Here is a 22,011-nt window from a genome sequence, read left to right as displayed (position 1 = left end):
TGAGGTTGCAATGTCTCTATATGATACCTTTATCAACCATAGATACCTAGACTATGTAATGACCTTGATATTCATTGAAAGTCTACCATGGCTATATGATGAGATCTTTTAACTAACTTCTAGTGAGACCTTATTTTAATGAAGTTGATTGGGATTTTTTAGAATGATGTTACACTTATGGTGTGTGGAAAGTGATCAAAGGTTTGTTACCATTGTAGATGGTATGTCCTTTTATGTGTATTATGTATGATCAACTCATAGGTAGTATAGATGATTGTCTACCTTGATCCATTATGATGACTATTCATGAAGCATTGAAACAAATATTTTGGACTATTCACAGTCACTGTCTACAACATTACCCTATACAAATCTGCTCAAATTACTTAGAAATAAAATCTATAATGGGTGCTATATTTGTAGCTTTTACATTCCAAAGCATTGGTTAGGTGTATTTATTTTTCAAAATTTCAATTCAGTACGCTTGTAGGGTGACAATGTTTGACATGGATCTTTTGAAGGCAATTACCGTTGTTCTTTGTTCTCTTTAGAAGTATGTTGAATAGACCATTGGGCAATTTATTATTTTCAAGGCTTTAAGGCTGAATGCTTCTTGGGAGACCATATTTTACAGATATCTTTTATTTCTATGGTCTATTTATGTTTTTCTATGGTCATTTAATGTGGATAAGGATAGAAGAGCACCCAAAATCTACATATATGATCTCATAGCATTCTGCCATGGATTGTGACTATGATTATGATTGTCTTTTTCTGTATTTTTAAAAATTTTGGAGTATACAAAACTTTTCCTAGTGACCATGGGTGCTATACGCATATGTTCTCTAATCAATATTTTCTTATTTTTATGTCATTTTTTGTTTTTTTAAGAATGTGGTCATGGATGCTACCAATTCTGCTATGGGGGATCCTCCAATCTTAAATGCTTTGATTGATATGTTAAAAAATGGATAAGGGCAACAAATTACTATGATGGTGCATAAGGTAAGCTTGAAATTTGTCTTTTATATGCTAAATTATCTTATGTTCCCTATTATATTATGCTAATTTGTGTTTGTGGAATGCATGCCATCTCGAAAGTAACTTCATCGAGCGTGAATCTTGTTGGCATGAAGGATCCAGTTGTGCCCTCCACTACATCTACTGTTATGCTAGACGTAAGATTCAATCATATGTTTGTGTGGGTTTCATTACGTTATTGTCACCTATTATAACATCCTAATATTTATATTTGTGCCTTATAGGATATTTCAAGAATTACTCCAACAAACACTAATGTTCCTGATGTGGGTTCAGTCAAAATTCTCCCACCAACAACCGAACTAGTTTCCTTGAGGAGTCTCATAGATTCACAATCAAGAATACTAAGGCTCCTACCAGATACTCCTGAAAATGTTCCAATCAGACAAGAAATACTTGTACAAATTTAGTTATGGGAAAGGGAATTGTTGGAGAGTGCAGGGCCTACCTCAGATGAACAAGTAAAATTAATTATAGATTTTCATTTTCATAATTTTACAATTAATGATTTTTTATTGTGTTTTATTTTCTTTAAACACTATGATTAGAACTTTATTATGATTGGTCATTAACCTTTACTCAATGGTTGTCCTCTTCATTTGTAGCACTGTAGATACTTTGGTCACTACAACTTAAGATGAACTGTCTCTGTTACATGTAACATCCTCTAGATACTTCTTCCTAGGTATCAATCATAAAAAAGGAACAAACATAATCAGAACTATGAATGCTTGTGCACCAATCCCAATCAAAACAAATAAAATCAGAACTAAAGATATTGTCAAACAATCTTTCTCTTTATTGTCTGACCTTCATTCTTGTTGACTGCTGCAACTTGAACAGTGATGTATCCAAGACTGTCTTGGATCATCTTTGTACTACTGGTTGCTTAGAAATAGTTCATATTTTGGTTGGGTTTTTGACAATTTCACAATCTCACTGTAAATACAGGAAATAAATGACAAGTGATTGATGCACCTATAGGAGCATCTACCTCAACCCCTAAGACTACAACAATATCCTTAGTGACTACAAAAGGAATGCAAGAATTTACAATCTTGCTCACCTCAGAAGGAAATGTCTTGAAGGATGAAGTGGAGTTTAAAAAATTTCACTTTATTTTTTCGTCGTGCAGAACAACTATTTGGAAATACCATTCAAATGGATTGGAGAAAGCAATCCAATTCTAAGAAAGAGGAACTCTTTAAAGATGTCATAACAACATTTGGAAATCCTGATTTTAATAAGGATATTATTCTTGATATTGCACAGAAATAAATGCACTCTAAACGAGATAATTTAAGGTTGAAGTTGACAAAAGACTTGAGATATCCACGTCCAGCTTGGATTACAGACCAAGTGACATGGGATAAACTTATGAAAGATGCCAAATTTAAGAGGAAAGCCCACAATAATCCAAACTATAGGCCATCTACACGAGGAGGATCTAAAAGACGCCTTCGAGATACAATAAAAGCAACCCAAGCTAGGGTGTCAAGTATTGGATCCCATAAATTAGGATTTGGTGGATATAATAGCATTCGTGGTGGTTTGGTGAGTGAATATTTTCATCTACTATATTTTCTATTTCATACAAAGTCATGAAAAACTTCTGAGTTAATTGTATCTTATGATTCATTATACCTTATAAATTTGGTTATGTTTGTTAATGTAGGTTCACCAATTTCAAAAGGAAGCTTCAGAGGAGGACCTAAAATATGCTTTATTGCATGGTTCCCAAGGCCTACGACAACATTTGGTAGATCGAGGGGAGATTTTAGTGAGTGGTCATGAATCTAAGGTAAGTTCTTTATAATATTATGTGACTTATGCAATAATTTAACTAGAGGTATTAAGTTATTTAAATAAGTTAAATTGTGTTGTGTATAGGAAGTCGAATAATCAAACTCATCAGGTAGTGAGCATGAAGAGGAGCTAGAGGATCATGATGAATTGTTTGTGCACATAATGATTTAATTGTCATTCCTGAAACTCGATAGGAAACCATCCTTGAATTTCAACAAGTGGGAGACAACAATATTGAGGAGGGTGTTCAATGTGATGAACTATCCACACCCACAATCAGAAAAGTGCCTCGTAAAAGGAGGACACAAAGCAAGTGTTGGCAATATTGCATTATAATAGACAATGAAAGATTGTTGGCATTTCAATAAGGATATTGAGAAGGTTGTTGATGATTATGGATATAACTGATTAAAGATGTTTTACTATCTTGATATTATTATTTTGTCATTGATGTCAAGAAATTGATTTTCTAATTCAGTATGATGTTGCCATATCTTGAGAAGTATGATATGAAGATTATGAAGAAGCTGGTAAAAGACACAGGAAAGAATATGTTGAATAAAGGGATGAATAAGGTATTCAATGGGCAACTACTGTCGAGTCAAACAATGATGAGATCATGATGTTTTAGATTGTTTTAACATCATACATATGTTGTAAAATGTAAAGGTTAATACTATACTATGTTGTCAACCAAAGAACCTAGTCAGTAAACCCTAAGGAACCTAGTCGGTAAACCCTAAGGTTATCACTATCGGTTAATGAAGGCGGAATGTCTACCGAGTGAAGTTTAGTATTCACCGAGTTGTAGTTTAGTATTCACCGAGTTGTTACCGAGTTGTAACCGAGCTATAACAAAATGCATTAAATGTTTGCATGCTGTATTTAATAAAAGAAGCTGATGAGCTGGAGCGGATCAATGATTGGTAAGCCGTGGAAGAAGTTTGTTAACGAATCTAAGGCACAGGAAAGTCGGCATGAAGATCTACAGCTCAAATTGAACCGCAATACCTTGGCACAAGTTCCAAGACTATTATACAAGTTCCAAGGCGGGGTAAAACATTTTCAGATCGAAAGATGCATTCAACCTGGACAAGATTGAAGATCTGATGGCTATGATTGATCATGGGAAATGTGATCAAGGAGATTAAGCGGTTACCTAATTGTTTATAAATAGGAAATTGTTGATAAAGAATGTATGCGGGCAAGTGTATGCACAGGGATGCTACATAGTGATTACCGAGCACAGAAGCTTGAAGACCTTTTAGAATAACAGAGTATAGAAGCCTAGCAGATAGACAAGATTAGTTCTATGTCCAGATTGTATTGAACAAATAAGAATCTGCTTTAGCATTTTAGATGTGAAGTTGCAGATAGATTTTTATTACTGTTATTTTGGGAAAGTGACAGAAAATCTCTTAACCGAGTGGACTTAACAATCTTATATGTAAATCCTCTAGCAAGGTGACATTCTGATTGAGTGTTTGAAATTCTTTGACAAGGTCACTTCTAACAAAGTGAAGATCCTAACAGATCTGAGAGAAATCCCTTAACCGGGTCACATCTAGCAATGTGTTTGTAATCTTTAACAGGATTTGCTTTTAACCGAGCATACTCTAGAAGAGTATATTTCTTAGTGGGTCTGAAATCCAACAATGGTTTTTCCCTATTTGGGTTTCCACGTTAAATCTGGTGTTATGAGGTTTATATTGTTCATATGCTTTTGAGTTTGCATGTTTGATAGTTTTCGTTATATGACTGATATATATGTTACCGAGGTTGAATCTGATGTTTTTATGGATGGTTAAGTTTGTAAGATTCACCCCCCCCCCCCTCTCATCTTGTTGGCTATTGGACCTATACTTATATTAAGTATTAGAACTATCAATTGGTATCAGAGCTTTGGACTCCGGAAGGAAAGTTCAAAGGCACTTGAGTTAAAGATCCAAAGATGTATAAGAGGGATGCACCGAAGCTGAACAAGTCAAGTTTCTCTACATGGCAGAAAATGATGAAGTTACATCTATCAGGAGTTGGAGAATATGTTGTATACTATCTAGAGAATGATTTTGTCACACCGAGCACCTATCCATTCACTATGGAAGAGATAAAGGCAAAGTAAGAACATATTCAAGCAATGATTGAAATAACATCTGCATTGACCGATTCAGAGTTTAATGATCTAGAAGGCTGCAATGATGCAAAGGCAATGTGGGATAAGCTCATATCAGTATATGGAGGAGATGAACATGTTCAAAGTGAAAAAGTAGACAGTTCAAGAGGACAACTTGAATCCATGAGGATGAATGAAGGTGAGAACATAACTCAGTATAGTACAAGACTAAAGGAGATTGTCAATCAAATCAAAGGAGCAAGTGGAACTATTGAAGAAAAAGATATAACAAGTAAGTTGTTAAGAGCCCTTCTACCAACTTATGCAATCCAAGTCTCAGCAATCAGTGAATTGAGGTCTGTACCTAATATGCCAGTTTCCTTGGATGCTACTATTGGTAAGCTACATGCATTTGAGTTAAGTAATTTTGATAATAGTGGATCTTCGGTAAATAAAGTTGAATCTGCATTTAGTTCTTTTCATCTTGATGAATCTAATGATTACAATGAAAGAAAGTATAAGTACTCTGAAGGAGATCACAGTGGAGCAAGTGAAAGATTTCGGAAGAACATGGAAGCAGTACACAAACTGTATGAAGAAATCAGAAAGCAAGAAGAGTTTGAAGCACTATTAGCCAAAAAGTTACCGAGAGGCAAAGGTAAGTATAAAGGAAAACTACCTTTGAAATGTTTCAATTGTGATAAGATTAGACATATGGCTTCTAACTATCCTGAAAAAAGATTTTACTGAAAAGAAAGATTACCGAGATGACAGACAGAAAGATAACCATTAAAGAGGACACCGAGACTTTAGAAGAAGAGATAGAAAGACATGCTTAATAGCTGATGAAGAATCTAACAATGATAAATCAGATGAGACTGATATAGAGGAAGTTGTTTATGTGGCTATCAAGGATGGATTAGATGAAGAAAGGTATGAAGAAAAAGCCCTAATATCTCACATAAACACTAATGATTCTTGGATTATAGATAGTGGATGCTCACATCATATGACAGGAGATAAACACAAGTTTGTTATGTTAGAAGATTATGATGGAGGCTATGTTAGATTTGGTAATGATGCACCATGTTCGGTAAGAGGTAAAGGATCTATAACACTTCTTGATAATGCAAGATGCAATGATGTTTATTGGGTTGAAGGTTTGAAATACAATTTGTTGAGTGTAGCACAACTAAACAACACAGGTTACCGAATAGAATTTCAGAAAGGAATTGTCAAAGTTCATGACAAGAATGGAAAGTTAGCTGCTACCGGGACACAAACAAAAGGTAATACATTTCACCTTGACTCAACTCGAAATAAGTGTTTGCATGCAAAGATTGATGATACTTGGCTATGGCATAAGAGGTTTTGTCATGTAAATTTTGATAACCTGATCAAGATAAGTAAGAAGCACAAAGTAAGAGGTCTACCGAGTCTTGAAAAACCTGAGAATGCTATGTGTCGAGGATTCTAGATGGGTAAGATGACAAGATCAAGCTTTACAAGTAAGTCTTATACTTCTAAGGGAATTTTAGATCTAGTGCACATTGATCTTTGTGGTCCTATGAAAGTTCAAAGTTATTATGGTGATAAGTATTTCATATTATTTGTGGATGACTATTCAAGGATGATGTCAGTAATGTTTTTAAAAGAAAAATCAGAAGCTTTTCAAATGTTTAAATGGTACAAGGCAAGAGTTGAAAATGAAATAGGAAGACAACTGAAATGTCTTAGATTAGATAGAGGAGGAGAGTTCACATCTGATGAATTCAACTTATTCTGCAATGATCATGGTATTAAAAGACAACTCTCTGCACCTAGAACTCCACAGCAGAATGGAATAGCTGAAAGAAGAAACAGATCTATTGTGGATTGTGCTAGAACACTGATGATTGAGAAGAAGGTGTCACAAACATTTTGGAGAGAAGCAATAAGCACAGCTATTTACACCTTGAACCGAGTTCAATTGAAGAAAGGTACTTTGAAGACACCATATGAGATCTGGTATGATAAGAAACCTAATGTTAGCTATTTTAAAATCTTTGGAAGTAGATGCTATGTTCATAAAGATGATAGAAATGGCAAGTTTGATCAGAAAAGTGAAGAAGGGACATTTCTAGGTTATTCTTCTAGAAGCAAAGCATTTAAATGTCTGATCAAATCATCTAACAAAATAGTAGAAAGTGCAAATGTGAAAATTAATGAATTTGCAGAAAGAAATGATGAAGAAAATTCCAAAGAACCAAAAGACTATGATGAATTTGTCTATGTGCAACAGAGAAGTCCTACCAAGAAAACTGTTGAAGAAAATGAAGAAAATATCCAGTTACCAAGTGATGAAGAAGATCATATAGAGCCTACCGAGCCTGTAATAGCCAAGTATGCCAGAAGACATCATGCACCAAGTTAGATTATAGGAGATAAGGATGATCCAGTGATGACAAGGAACAAACTGAGACAGAACACATGTTTGATATCTGAATTTGAACCGAGAATAGTAAAAGAGGCATTTAACAGTGAAGATTGGGTAAATGCTATGATAGAAGAGATTGATCAAATAAAGAAGAATGACACATGGACACTAATCCCAAGACCGAAGGACAAAAATATAATCAGTACAAAGTGGATTTTCAGAAACAAGCTAAATGAAAAAGTGGAGGTCATTCGAAACAAAGCAAGATTAGTTTGCAAAGGTTATGCACAAGAAGAAGGAATTGATTATGGTGAAACTTTTGCACCTGTTGCTAGACTTGAAGGAGTAAAAACATTGTTGGCCTATGCTGCTTTCAAGAACTTCAAGATATATCAAATGGATGTCAAATCTGCATTTCTGAATAGAATATTAGAAGAAGTTTTCATTGAACAACCTGAAGGATTTGTTGAAGACAATAATAAAGATCAGGTATGTAAGTTGAACAAAGCTTTATATGGTTTGAAACAAGCACCAAGAGCATGGTATGAAAGATTGCACTCTTACTTGATTAAGATTGGTTTTATAAGGACAAATGAGAACAGCAACATGTACATGAAGAATGATGAAAATGGAATACTGATCTCAGCCATATTTGTTGATGATATTATATTTTGTGGAAATGACTCTTTATGCAAGAAATTTGGAAATGAAATGAGCAGAGAATTTGAGATGTCATTAATCGGTGAGATAAAGTATTTTATAGGTCTACATATACTGCAAATGAAAAATGAGATTTTCATTACTCAATCCAAATACATAAAGGAAATCTTGAAGAAATTTGGAATGGATGATTCAAAACTAGTAAGTACTCCTATGACTACCAACTGTAAATTATCGAAGAATGATGAATCTGCATTTGTTGATGAGACACACTACCGATCCATGATTGGAAAACTACAATATGCTATTCACAGCAGACCAGACATAGCACATGCAGTAGGTATAGTTGCAAGATTCTCTGCAGATCCTAAGGAAACACACATGACAGCAATCAAAAGAATTTTTAGATACTTGAAAGGCACAGAGGATTATAGCTTAGTATATCAGAAAGGAAATGATTTTGATTTAAAATTTTATACTGATGCTGATTGGGTAGGCAACATTGATGACAGAAAAAGCACAAGTGGTGGAGCTTTCTTTTTAGGAGAAAGACTAGTGAGTTGGCTTAGCAAGAAACAAGGATGTGTTTCATAGTCAACAACAGAAGCTGAATACATTGCTGCAGCATTGAATTGTACCAACATTGCATGGATCAAACAACTGTTGGAAGGTATAAATGAGAAAGTTACCGAGACAGTAACTATATTCTATGACAATACTAGTGCCATTAATATTTCAAAAAATCTTGTTATGCACTCTAAGACAAAGCACATATCTATCAAATATCATTATCTTAGAGAAGAAGCTCAAGAGAAGAAAGTGGTGTTGGAATATGTTAGCACAAAGGAGCAAATAGCAGATATCTTCACCAAGCCACTACCAAAGGACACTTTTGAATATCTTAGAAGTAAGTTAGGGGTCCTACCCCTATCTTCTACTCACTGACCGAGTTCGTTGAAAGCATCAATCCGATGACTCTATTGAATATCTTTTGGGAGTTGATGTTGGAGTTATACACTTTAGGATGTTTTCTAAAAGTGTACTGGAATTAATACTGGAAATAATACAGAGAATATTATAGGGAACAAGAATTGAAGACAAATGCTCTGATCGAGACTCAGTTGATACACAACAGCAGGAAATAACTTCTTACAGAAACAAATTATGTTTTAGTTCTTTTCTTTTTGGCATTGTTGTCAAAGGGGGAGAATACCTATGAAAGGGGAGAAGAGCAGACTACAGATTGGAAAGAAGACTGAGAAAATAGGAGAAGTCTAATGTATGGGGGAGAGCATTTCAGCATTCAGAATCACAGCAATCCGAATCTACTAAGGTCAAATCAATTGGTTTTTCCATCAATGCCAAAGGGGGAGATTGTTGGCAATATTGCATTATAACAGACTATGAAAGATTGTTGGCATTTCAATAAGGATATTAAGAAGGTTGTTGATGATTATGGATATAACTGATTAAAGATGTTTTACTATCTTGATATTATTATTTTTTCATTGATGTCAAGAAATTGATTTTCTAATTCAGTATGATGTTGCCATATCATGAGAAGTATGATATGAAGATTATGAAGAAGTCGGTAAAAGACACAGGAAAGAATATGATGAATAAAGGGATGAATAAGGTATTCAATGGGCAACTACTACCGAGTCAGACAATGATGAGATCATGATGTTTTAGATTGTTTTAACATCATACATATGTTGTAAAATGTAAAGGTTAATACTATACTATGTTATCAACCAAAGAACCTAGTCGATAAACCCTAAGGAACCTAGTCGGTAAACCCTAAGGTTATCGCTATCGGTTAATGAAGGCGGAATGTCTACTGAGTGAAGTTTAGTATTCACCGAGTTGTTACCGAGTTGTAACTAAGCTATAACAGAATGCATTAAATGTTTACATGCTGTATTTAATGAAAGAAGCTGATGAGCTGGAGCGGATCAATGATTGGTAAGCCGTGGAAGAAGTTTGTTAATGAATCTAAGGCACAAGAAAGTCGGCATGAAGATCTACATCTCAGATTGAACCGCAATACCTTGGCACAAGTTCCAAGACTATTATGCAAGTTCCAAGGCGGGGTAAAACATTTTCAGATCGAAAGATGCATTGAACCTGGACAAGATTGCAGATCTGATGGCTATGATTGATCATGGGAAATGTGATCAAGGAGATTAAGCGGTTACCTAATTGTTTATAAATAGGAAATTGTTGATAAAGAATGTATGCGGGCAAGTGTATGCACAGGGATGCTACATAGTGATTACCGAGCAGAGAAGCTTGAAGACCTTTTAGAATAACAGAGTATAGAAGCCTAGCAGATAGACAAGATTAGTTCTATGTCTAGATTGTATTGAACAAATAAGAATCTGCTTTAGCATTTTAGATGTGAAGTTGCAGATAGATTTTTATCACTGTTATTTTGGGAAAGTGACAGAAAATCTCTTAACCGAGTGGACTTAACAATCTTATATGTAAATCCTCTAGCAAGGTGACATTCTGATTGAGTGTTTGAAATTCTTTGACAAGGTCACTTCTAACAAAGTGAAGATCCTAACAGATCTGAGGGAAATCCCTTAACCGGGTCACATCTAGCAATGTGTTTGTAATCTTTAACAGGATTTGCTTTTAACCGAGCATACTCTAGAAGAGTATATTTCTTAGTGGGTCCGAAATCCAACGGTGGTTTTTCCCTATTTGGGTTTCCACGTTAAATCTGGTGTTATGAGGTTTATATTGTTCATATGCTTTTGAGTTTGCATGTTTGATAGTTTTGGTTATATGACTGATATATATGTTACCGAGGTTGAATTTGATGTTTTTATGGATGGTTAAGTTTGTATGATTCACCCCCCCCCCCCTCTCATCTTGTTGGCTATTGGATCTGTACTTATATTAAGTATCAGAACTATCAGCAAGAGGGTGGATAAAAACAAATGAACAAAAGACATATTTGCTTCCTATTATTGTTCATTTTCCATTGGTACTATAAACCTAATTTATATATCATCATATTTTTTTAATTGATACTTGTGAATTTATTTACGCTCAAGCTCTTCCTTAAGAACATGTGTTGTTGGTTGTTTCTTAAATAATTATCAATTTTGATTAGGAAAGCAAGTTTGTTTGCTGCATTCTTTATTCTCTACAAAGAGCTTTAAAGAGCTTCCACCAGGATTTGAGGATTCTTTTTGTTTGTTTCCTGGGTCCTTTCTTGTTAGATTTCACATTGCTTCTGCAGTATTTACTGATTTCTTTTTAGTTTTTGTTATTATTGTTGTTGTAGTGGTGTTTTGTTTTGCTTGTAGGAATGGATGTCTTGAATATAGATTGGAAGAACATTGACGACAGATTTGTGAGGGATGAGTTTTATGAAAATATTCAGGCACCTAAATGGTTGGACTTCTTGGAACTAGAGGAACCTATGGATGATGATGCCTGGTTTTGCAAGCCTGGTATGATTTTCCAATCTATGTAATAAATTGTTTGAGTTCTTTTAGTATTTAGGCCCTACGTTTGAAATTTTGAGCATGAAAAGTCAAATTGGATAATCTTGCATGGTCGAGGATCCATAAATATAATATCTTTGGCACCTAATTAAGGCCTTTAGATTTCCATAGTCCATTCTGTTGTGTAATGGTTTCCATAGGGCTTTAGATTTCCATAGTCAATTTTCTAGGATTTACATTCTTACAACAACAGTTCTTATAATTGTTTACATCCTGAACCTACACCATCTATCTATTGTTTGCAAAAATAAACTGGGCTATTCTAGATAGGATGGTTACTGCTACAAAAGTTATGCTCTTTATAAGAGTTTGAAAGACAAGTCATCTCACTTAAAGAAATAAGAAAGTAAGGTAACGTTTCTCTCTTATTGATTGGACCATTCCCGCACAATCCAAGTAATGCCAACTAATTGTTAAATCTGGCAGCATACTACTATTTGTTGAATGACAACAAATTGGAATCAAGAGGACAAAATTGAAGCCTATAAAATCTATGGGAGTTTTTTTGAAGTTTATATGCTTGATTATGTTGAAGCCTCTTTTAATATCCAATTTTTTTTTTGTGCATTTTGTGGTATCCTTGGTGGCATGGTGGGGTTTTGCTTGGTTCTGGTGGTGGGTTCTTATTAGGACCTCTACTTCTTGAACTTGGTGTAATTCCATAGGTAATTCAAAACATTCTCCATTTTACTTTAGTTTCTTAATATAACTACATATAAATTCATCTATAAATGATTTGTAATGTGATAATACGCAGGTAGCAAGTGCCATTGCAACCTTTGTGATGATGTTTTCTTCCTCATTTTCTGTGATAGAATTCTATTTTCTTGATAGGTTTCCAATTGGTTATGGTATGTGTAAAGCTTAATCATTTCAAAGCTATGAACTCTTTTTTATTTTTCCTTTACAAAGTTTACTGAGATACTGATTTATACGCATCTTTTCAGCATTGTGTCTTATAGGCATTTATGTTTTATCCAGATTCTGGGGCCAATATATGGTGCAGAAGCTAGTGACATTTATGGGAAGGGCTTCAATTATTGTCTTCATCCTTTCTGGTATAATTTTTGCCAGTGCTTTGACTATGGGTAAGAAAATTGACACCATATCTATAGTACATTAATATTTGAAATAAAATTTTAGGCAGAGCATATTGCACATAAGTACCATTTTGTATTCAATTTTTTGATTAAGTGTAATATTTTTCCATTGCAGGTGTCGTTGGAATAGAAACAACAATTACCATGATCAAACAACACTAGTATCTAGGTTTCCTTAGTATGTGCGAAAAATCTTAGCAAATAAACTATGTGGGTTATGGGTTAAATGATTTAATCAATTAACCACCAATCCAAGAGAGTGATTCAAGTTATGCCAATAACTCATTGGAATTCACTTTCTTGTTTGTAGTGTCCTTGGTCAATTATTACTTTATGAAAGAAAAAAATCATATTTGAAAGGTGAGAAAATAAAAGCGATCAATCTCTCGTTGATCCAGAGATGTATATGTTCATAGTGTAATTTATGTAAAATATAGGGAACAAGGGATTCTAAAGTTGTGAGTGTTCATGATTAGTCTAGTCATAAAATTTGCAGTTATAAGCATGTAGATTTATTGTAGTCATCATCCATGACAAGAGCTAATTCCCAAACTCACACAGTTAATACCTCTGGGAAACATCAGGTAGTGCTCTAATTTTTGTCTGTGTGATTTTCATGACACTGGGAGCAGCATGGGGGGCTTGTCTGATACAATTTTGCTGTAAGTTTCAATCATGTTCAACTTTCTAATAAGCAAAAGTTCAATGATATTAGCTAGGTATGAGTTTGGTTTCTTTTCATGGCTTGCACGTTAAGATTGTGAACGTGACCAAGCTGTGCAAGCAACAACAAATTGTGACTGTTAGTGGGTAGCTCCCAGGTCCCGCCATTTATGTAAATAATGGTGACAACCTTGTGGTTCAAGTGCTAAACCAAGTTGCTTACAATATTATAATCCACCGGTATATAACAAGTTCATGTCCAATTCCTAGGAGATCAAATTATACAAGACTAATTGTTTTCAAAACATCTAAATGCCTTCAATTCTCTTTTATTTTGTGAAATAAGATTTAGTAGTAGATTGGACGCAACTGCATCAAGCTTCATATTTTTTATTGAAAACAAAAAAATTGGGTCCAACGTGTGTTTGAAAAGTAAGGGTTTCTGTTTATGTTGCAGGCATGGAATAAAGCAGCTGAGATTTGGATGGGCTGATGGACCAGGCTACATAATTATCTATGCGGCAACTTTGTTTTGGCTTCCTATTCTTCCACACTTTGTATTCGACTTTCTTAGGGACAAGAAAACTAGATCACAAGTATGTATTAAATACCTTCGAGATGCTACATTGTCTTTTGTTCATGATATTTTTGTGTTCTCTACTAAACTCGGATTTCTTGTAATGGCTAAGTGGGATACTTTGTCCACTGGAAACCTGGTGCAAGAAGTAGTACACATTGAAAATGGGTTGCATCCTAGAAATTGCATATCTCTTCTGCGTTTAAATGTAAGTCTCTAAACAAGATCATAAGCATTATTTGTTTATTTGTTAGCAAACAAGGACTGAAAATGGGATGTGATTGTTCTTATGGTTTTATCAGTTATCCTTGCAATGTACAAAGTCATTGTAGTAAGTTACATGAAAGTTTGGTTGTTACTGTTTGATATGTGATTGAAAAATTTGAGACAAGTTTAAGTTGCATAGCTATGATTTTATTCATATCTTCTCATTGGTCCGTCTGGTTAAGTTGTGTCTAGTCATTCTCGTAAGATTTGAACATACATAGTGTGCCACTATCGGTGCATAGCCACTGCACAGTGATGGTGAGCATATGTGTAAATTTTGAAAGAGGTTGTAAATTACATAGCCCATCATATTCAACATAAAAGTGGGTGTGTTTTCAATTCTAGGAAATGGAAATTCTATTACTTATTTCATTTATTCATTGTTGTTGTGTAGATTGCCCATCATGTGTTGTTGGCCAAGTGTTGGACCCATTGATACTTGATGATGGTCATTGTAGCTGTGTTAGACCTCTACTTGTTATCAAATTATTAAATGTTCAATTATCCAATTACAATGTAAGCATGGAAAGAAACTTTACAAGAAACTTTGTTGCTTCTTTGGATGTGTCTCCCACTCATGTAAGTCTTTCTTTTTTAGAAATTGTGTTTAGCGTAACTTTCTTGGTCTTTCATTTGAGGGGTTACTTTATTTTATGTTTCTTTATCCTTTTAATGAATCTTTTTAGAATATTTTTTTACTCATGTAGTTTCAATACTATCTCAAGTGGGTCCTATAGCAAGATGGGGTGGAAATGTTATTGTAAAAAATGTGGATGCCCCTGTCCATATTTGTCAAAAAAATTGGTTGCTTGGGTTTCAGTCATGACCGTATTTGTACTATTTATCCTTCCTAAGACAAAGAATGTGCCAATTGAAGAAAACAACATTGGTTGTGGAAGAAGTATGTGAGAGATGTTGATTTGACTGATGATGAAGTAGGAGATGCCTATCCCAAACATGAAAGTGGGTGGTTTCACATTCAGATCAACTATACTTATTTCTTCTAATAGTTTGCCTTTCTTAACTCCATGGTTTCAGCTGCATAACCTTCTAGTTCTTATTGCTATAGTGATACTCTTTTTCTTCTTCTTCTTCTTCTTCTTCTTCATATTGATGTCTACTCAAAGTTTGTTTTGTATATATTGAGCCAAAGCCTCCTCCAGGATTGTAAGCTACTAAAAATGGATTGTAAGATGCTAAAACTGACTCTATCTAACTTCATGTGAAGTCCAATTCTATTGTGCTCATCTATACTTGTCAAAAATGTGGATTCCAATGTCCATTGTTCATCGAGTTAGTAAAACTGAAGGATTTGGCTTGTGGCCATAAGGCAACTATGCGTTTTTGTGAACACATTGCTACCTTCTCCTGTAAAGAACCTTGTGGTAACCTTCTGTTGTGAAGACTCTACTACCATTTCCTGTTTACTGTATCCAATATTCTCTGGAGAAACACCACATCATTATGTAATATATAAAACATTGAAAATAAATATAATTATTATTGTATTTCTTGTTAATAAGTTTGTTATGGTATTTTGTTCTATGTTTTGTAAGAAATTAAATACTGAAAATAATTACATTTAATCTTCTGTTGCTATTTGGAAACATTGAAGGTTGAAACCTACACAAAAAAATATTTAAAAGAAATTGTTTATTTTTTAAATACATTTTGATTGAAAACTAGTTTATTTTTTTAATACATTTTGATTGAAAACTACACAATTTTTAAAAAATATAAATTATTTATTTTTTTAATACATTTTTTATATTGTCTCTAGAGAGACAATAGTTGAGATCCAAATACGTATTGTCTCTCGAGAGACAATAGTTGAGATCCAAAGACGTATTGTCTCTCGAGAGACAATATGATTTTTATCCCAACTATTGTCTCTAGAGAGACAATATGTCTTTAAATCCCAACTTTTGTCTCTAAAGTGAAATCGTCTCTACAAAGACAAAAAAACCTTTGTTTTAAATTGTCTTTATAGAGACAATTTTAAAGACGATAATTTAAGACACTCGGTTAAAGACATTTTTTAAGACAATACTAAACCTTTTTTTTTCTCTCAAGTTGAGACAATTTGCTCAAAAATTGTCTTAAATATTGTCTTAAAACACCCCTTTATGTAGTAGTGAAAGTAGTGGCAGCCGAGGGGGGGGGGGGGATTTGGATCATCTTTCTTTCCCCATACATCAGCGGGGCCAGGAGTCGGGTCCGGCATAGACCATCCATCTTCAGGGTCTTTTTCTTATTCTCCTTCCTCTCACTTGGGAGGCGAAATAGCCAAAGCCAGGGGAGGAATACATAATGAATTTGACAATAATCAATTTTCTATTTTGAATATATATGCATGTATGTATTAGACAAGCCTTTCATAATTAGCTAATATCAATGAATATATAATTGTACAATGGTTATTATAGTTTTATTTTATTTTATTTGTAACAATAAATTGAATCTTAAATTTCAGAATTGAACAACAATTTAACAAGCTCAGACTTTTTGTAACAATAAGACAATGTCTCAAAATTAACATATATACAAAACAATAAGTAATGTAAACATTAAACTGAAACTTGTATTTATCATTTAACAAGATTTTGAGTTATCTAATCTATTAAATAATAGATCAGAGAATAATTTTATAAAATTCCATTTATTTATTACTTTATTGGAGTCCCATACCCATGCTCATCTCATAAAACATTAAGAATTAAGAAACATATGCCCTCCCCTACCCCCTCCCCCCAACCCCTATTATTTTTAAAAGAAATAAAACCTAATAATCTATGCTATGATTTTATTTTAATATTTATATTTGATATGATATTTACAAAAGCTTAAGAAGGCATATTGTAAAGACGTCAATCTAGGATCTAAACCTAAACTACTCTTTATTCATAAATAAACTTAAATTTCAATCTCTAAGCATATTTTATACAATATATAAACAAACATCAAATATGGATATAAAAGCATTCATAGATATATCATTATAATGCACATGAATAATACAATTTCATACTAAGAAGTTCTTATTTCCCACTTAGGCTTCCAAATTGCCTTAAGAATATACAAGAAGATGCATCCGTTGATCTTTAGTCTGAGTCACTTCCTTCTGTCTTTTGAATGCAGACGAGAACAAGAATCAGACGCTTTTTCCGCCCAACCTTGAAGCTTACGCTTCCCCGGAATTCTTGGTCAATCAAGAATACCCGACCCTATACGAATTGGTTTAACCAAAGAATTCAAAAGCAAGAGGGAATCTGGTGCATGCCTAGATAATATATGCATTTTCATTTTTCCTACTTCATTCTAAGAAACAAGCATTCGCTATCATACTAGGATGTGGTAGAGAGCATAAATAAGGAATTTCCATCCTTTTCTACGAATAATTCAAACAATAACTCGGCCGAGTATATGCCATGCACAACAAATAATAGTTGGAAAAAGCAACTATTCTCCCTAAAAACATCCACATTCGGCACCCATCCCGAAAGGTAAATTTCCTAACTCAAGCTTAACCCTAGCTTGATTCCCTCAAACACAAATTCCATTGAGAATACAATCTTTCTTTTAAAACAAAACAAAAAAATAGAGATATCATTTTCCTTACTAATCATTACTTGTCTAATATATCTATCGAAGACAATCTTTCATATTTTGGAAACGATAGACTTTTATAAGCAATAATCTTAAAATCACTCTTTCGACTAAATAAGGTACATACAAAAGAAGGTATTATACATGTATGAAATTAATCTCATATATAACCAAAAGTATGCAAACACATTCTTAAAATAGAATTAGAACTAATTATTTTTGTGCAAAATACGATATTAACAACATCTTTTCTCTAAATTCTTTTATCTTATTCCACAATGGTTTACAAAGCATTTCAAATAAAATAATAAAAATTGCTACCCATTTGGACGTGCATACCTATTTATCTAAACTTCCATTTCTACACATTTTATACCAAATATAACAAATAAAATAGAACATAAACAAAGGATTCTAACCTCTTGAAAACTTAGAGTGGATTGTAAGATTTTTGACCTTGACGTTCTTTCGTCAAATGATTCCACGCCTTGATCGCAAGTCTCTCTCTCTCCAACTATTCTTATCTCTATATCAAACTATCTCTCTATCCAACTATCTCTATCGCTCAATCTCTACGATATTATCCAAATATCTTCTCCTCTCTCCAACTATTCTAACCTTCCCTTCAAGAAATTATCGCTCTTCTCTCCTTGTGAGCAAGAATGAATGAATGTGTGTGTTTATACTTCTATTTATTCTAATCCTAAGCTACGTTTTCTGCTATCCTTTGGGCCTTTATTTACTATTACCATTATTTCTATTGTCACGTTTATTAGTTGGTTGTAATTGTAATCTCCACGCATGTCTTTAAATTAAATACAAACCCTCATTTCGTGGCAAGATCAAGACTTTCTATTGTTTAAAACTTGCAACGGTTTCAGTTGGAGCTTTAAATGCTGCATGAGTCGATGCTTCACATGGATCATGGAGGCGTTTACGTTATCTGCCGACTTCTCAGCTTATCCACCGAGGATCGGGGTTGCATGCCAAGTCACCCACCAAGGGTCATGGGAGTGTTAAGTCTCCCATCGTGCTTTGACCTGCATAAATGGTTTGACAACGGCTACCGTGGGTGGAGGAAGTCGACTACCAAGCCGACCAAAACGGCTCTAACTTCGGCTTCAAACAGTCGTTTACCCTTTCAACCCACCACCTTTTACTATTGACATATTTAATAAAACAATTGATGCCCTGCAAAATGGCACAAGGTTAGTCTATGATTAAAGAACACAAAAACACACAAAACATTAGTGTTAATCAATCTAAAACTAAACTATGAAGGCATACCAAAAGAGATACAAAAAGCATGATAGAATGTCTAACTAGGAAGATAAATATGATGAGGCATCTCCAAATGCCTCCTAACATGCTCTTGGCTTCTTATCCCTTGTTCCTCTCCTCTCCAAGTTCCAAAATAGTGTAGCTCTCAGCAGATTTTTGCACTATGGATGCTTATGGAGGATTGAGATTATAGTATAGCTCTAAATGTGAAATGAAAAGCTAATACTAATCTATTGATGCTAAAATGATATATTTTACCAAAAAGACAAGATGTTAGATTGCTTATGCTAAATGCTCTCTAAAATGTCTATAGCTTAGATGCATACAAGTTTTCAGGATCTGGAGTATAAAGGAATGGGCTCTATTTATAGGAAAAATGGAGCAATGGATGGCCAGGATTGAAAGGTTTAATCAAGGGTCAAGCTTGAAAGTTGGGGATCCATGTGCACAATTTGCACCAATGAAATGGTGACAAGTGTCAACATAAGATTGGGTTGAGAGAAGAGGTTGGAGGCATTAAATGCCTGAGGAGACCTCATGGTTATCTAGAAGGTAAGGGTCAAGCCTAAATTAGGATTACCCACTGGATTAGGAGTTAATGCAAAGATAAACCTTTGTGCAAATGATTAAGAGATAATCATGGTCGAAGCATTAAAGGCTTGATGAGACCCTTGGGTTGGATAGAGGTTGAGTCAAAACAAATGTTTTAACCATGTGGGAGGGTTTAAGGTAACCATTAATGGTTATTGGAGACTTTGGGGATTAAGTGGTTGAAGGTTGAAAGCCTTCAATGGTTATCAAAGACTTTGAGCCATTTAGTGGTTGAAGGTTGGAAGTTTTCAAAGGTTATCCAAGACTTTGAGACATTTAGTGGTTGAAGGTTGAAAGCCTTTAATGGTTATCAAAGACTTTTAGGCTTTGAGAAGTGACTCCATTTTGCTTAGGAATGTGACAATAATTAGGGGATGGATTAGGCTAATTAGGAAGGGGTTAGAAGAATCTAGAAGGGGATTAGATTTTGCAAGTGGATTTGGTGGGTGAGGGAAAATAGGATTTTATTAAAATAAAAATTCATTTATTTCAATAAATGTGTGCAAGTTGTATTTGGATAAATATTCAAATAAATATTAATTTATTTAAATGAGAAAAAGGAAGATAAAGCATTAAAATGCTTGAAGACTTTGAGGGGAACCATTAAAGGCTTGAAGACTTTAAGGAAAACCATTAAAGTCTTAAGAAGACTATAGAAGGAAGCCATCAAGTTTGAAGACTTTAAAGCCATCAAGTTTGAATACTTTAAGGGAAACCATTAAAGGTTTCAAGTGGGTGAGGATAAATAGGATTTTAAATAAATAATTTATTTAAAATAGTTGTGCAACTTGCTTTTGTAGGAAAATACAAGTGGGTGGAGGATAAAAGGTGATTTTAAATAAATTATTTATTTAAAATAATTGTGCAACTTGCATTTGTAGGAAAATACAAGTGGGTGGAGGATAAAGGTGATTTAAATAAATGTTAATTTATTTAAATGTGAGAGGTGGGATTTTGGGGGATTTAAATAAATATTAATTTATTTAAATGTGAGAGAAGATTTAATTAAACAAATATGATTTATTTATTTAATTAATGGTCTGAATTTGGTTAAGTGAATTAAATCAAATAAATTGAATAATTTATTTAATTAATAGAAGAAGAGGGTTAAGATGAATTAATTAAATATTAATTTAATTAATTCATTAATTGATGGTTAAATAATTAAATAAATACTAAGTATTCATTTAATTAAGTGGACAGATTTATGTGACTACAACAATAATATATAATAATATATTTGTAATATGGGTTTTTTTTTTAAATGTAAAAGAAAACCTACTTAAAACATTAGGATATAAATTAATTGTATATATATATATATATATATATATATATATATATATATTAATGTCCGATTTATTTATTTCTATTTGTAAAAATGTTTTAAAATAAAGATGATATATATATATATATATATATATATATATATATATATATATATATATATATATATATATATATATATATATATATATATATATATATATATATATATATATATATATATATATATAATCCTTAAATCATATACCAGAATATTTGAAACATAATATTTCAATTTGAAAATAAAAATTATCTTAATCACTTTAAAATAAGACAAATTATATTTGCATTCTCTTTTTCTAGAAACATTAAGTCATCTAATAAAGAACGTTAAGTCGATAAATTTCATAACTCTAAATAGCAAACTAACTTTCACTTTTATAGATGAAATCAATGTAACGATTACCAAATACTCACATCATTTTGTTTCTAATACAAAATCATACATTGAAGAAGTCACAATTGCACAAACAAACTTTTCTACTGTGGTGTGTGAGAGATTCCCATTTCCATCGAAGTCGTTTAGTTAAAAGCAATTCTACCTGATTTGTGTTCTCGCCTTCGACCTCCTTCACCTCATCCTGCATCACTTGCACTCAAAAGCTTATCAGTATTGACAAACCCAAAAGAATATTGAATGTCGAATTTCATACCAATTGCAGGAGTAAAAGGCATACTGTATTTCCTCACACTAGATTACGAATGATCTAATCTATTTTAAATTTCAAAATCACATTACATCTTTAAATTGCACATTATTAAATAAAACGATTCGTGACACATATTTTTCAGCCACTCAGCCAACACTTCATTTACAAAAACATAAGGGAGAAGGTGATTCCCATGGATTGCAAGATCTTGTGATTTCTTCGAAACTTGCACAATGCACAAAATTTTATAATTTTAATAAACAATCTCACCTCCCAAACTTAGGCACGCCCACATGCCTCTTCTGAGCTAGAAGGTCAACAAGGAAACCCAAAAAATAACTCGCGCATGAGAAAGAAGCAACATTTACCCACACCTCAAACCAAACTAAATCT

The 22,011-nt window shown here is 33.4% G+C and overlaps 1 protein-coding gene across 13 annotated transcripts in view; it reads left to right on the top strand.

Moving 5' to 3' along the window:
* LOC131056386 (uncharacterized) overlaps positions 1 to 15,616 on the top strand; it is a 30,159-nt gene extending 14,543 nt beyond the window's left edge. Inside the window, exons 3-9 of one of the 13 annotated variants that reach the window (XR_009358522.1) lie at positions 892 to 1,178; positions 1,266 to 1,502; positions 2,717 to 2,842; positions 11,357 to 12,222; positions 12,315 to 12,408; positions 12,539 to 12,645; positions 12,773 to 13,758. Coding sequence is in view for 1 of the 13 variants with exons in the window: in XM_059209182.1 (XP_059065165.1) it covers positions 2,320 to 2,595; positions 2,717 to 2,842; positions 12,539 to 12,645; positions 13,778 to 13,916; positions 14,010 to 14,105; positions 14,559 to 14,600 (786 nt within the window). In the remaining 12 variants the exon portion in view is untranslated. The other 12 variants (XR_009358523.1, XM_059209182.1, XR_009358525.1 and 9 more) reach the window with 12 other exon arrangements.
* Positions 15,617 to 22,011: the final 6,395 nt, after the last annotated feature.

The sequence above is a fragment of the Cryptomeria japonica genome, chromosome 7 (genome assembly GCF_030272615.1).
Source record: "Cryptomeria japonica chromosome 7, Sugi_1.0, whole genome shotgun sequence".
NCBI classification, from domain to species: Eukaryota; Viridiplantae; Streptophyta; class Pinopsida; order Cupressales; family Cupressaceae; genus Cryptomeria; species Cryptomeria japonica.
This window is presented reverse-complemented; position numbering and strand designations above follow the sequence as displayed.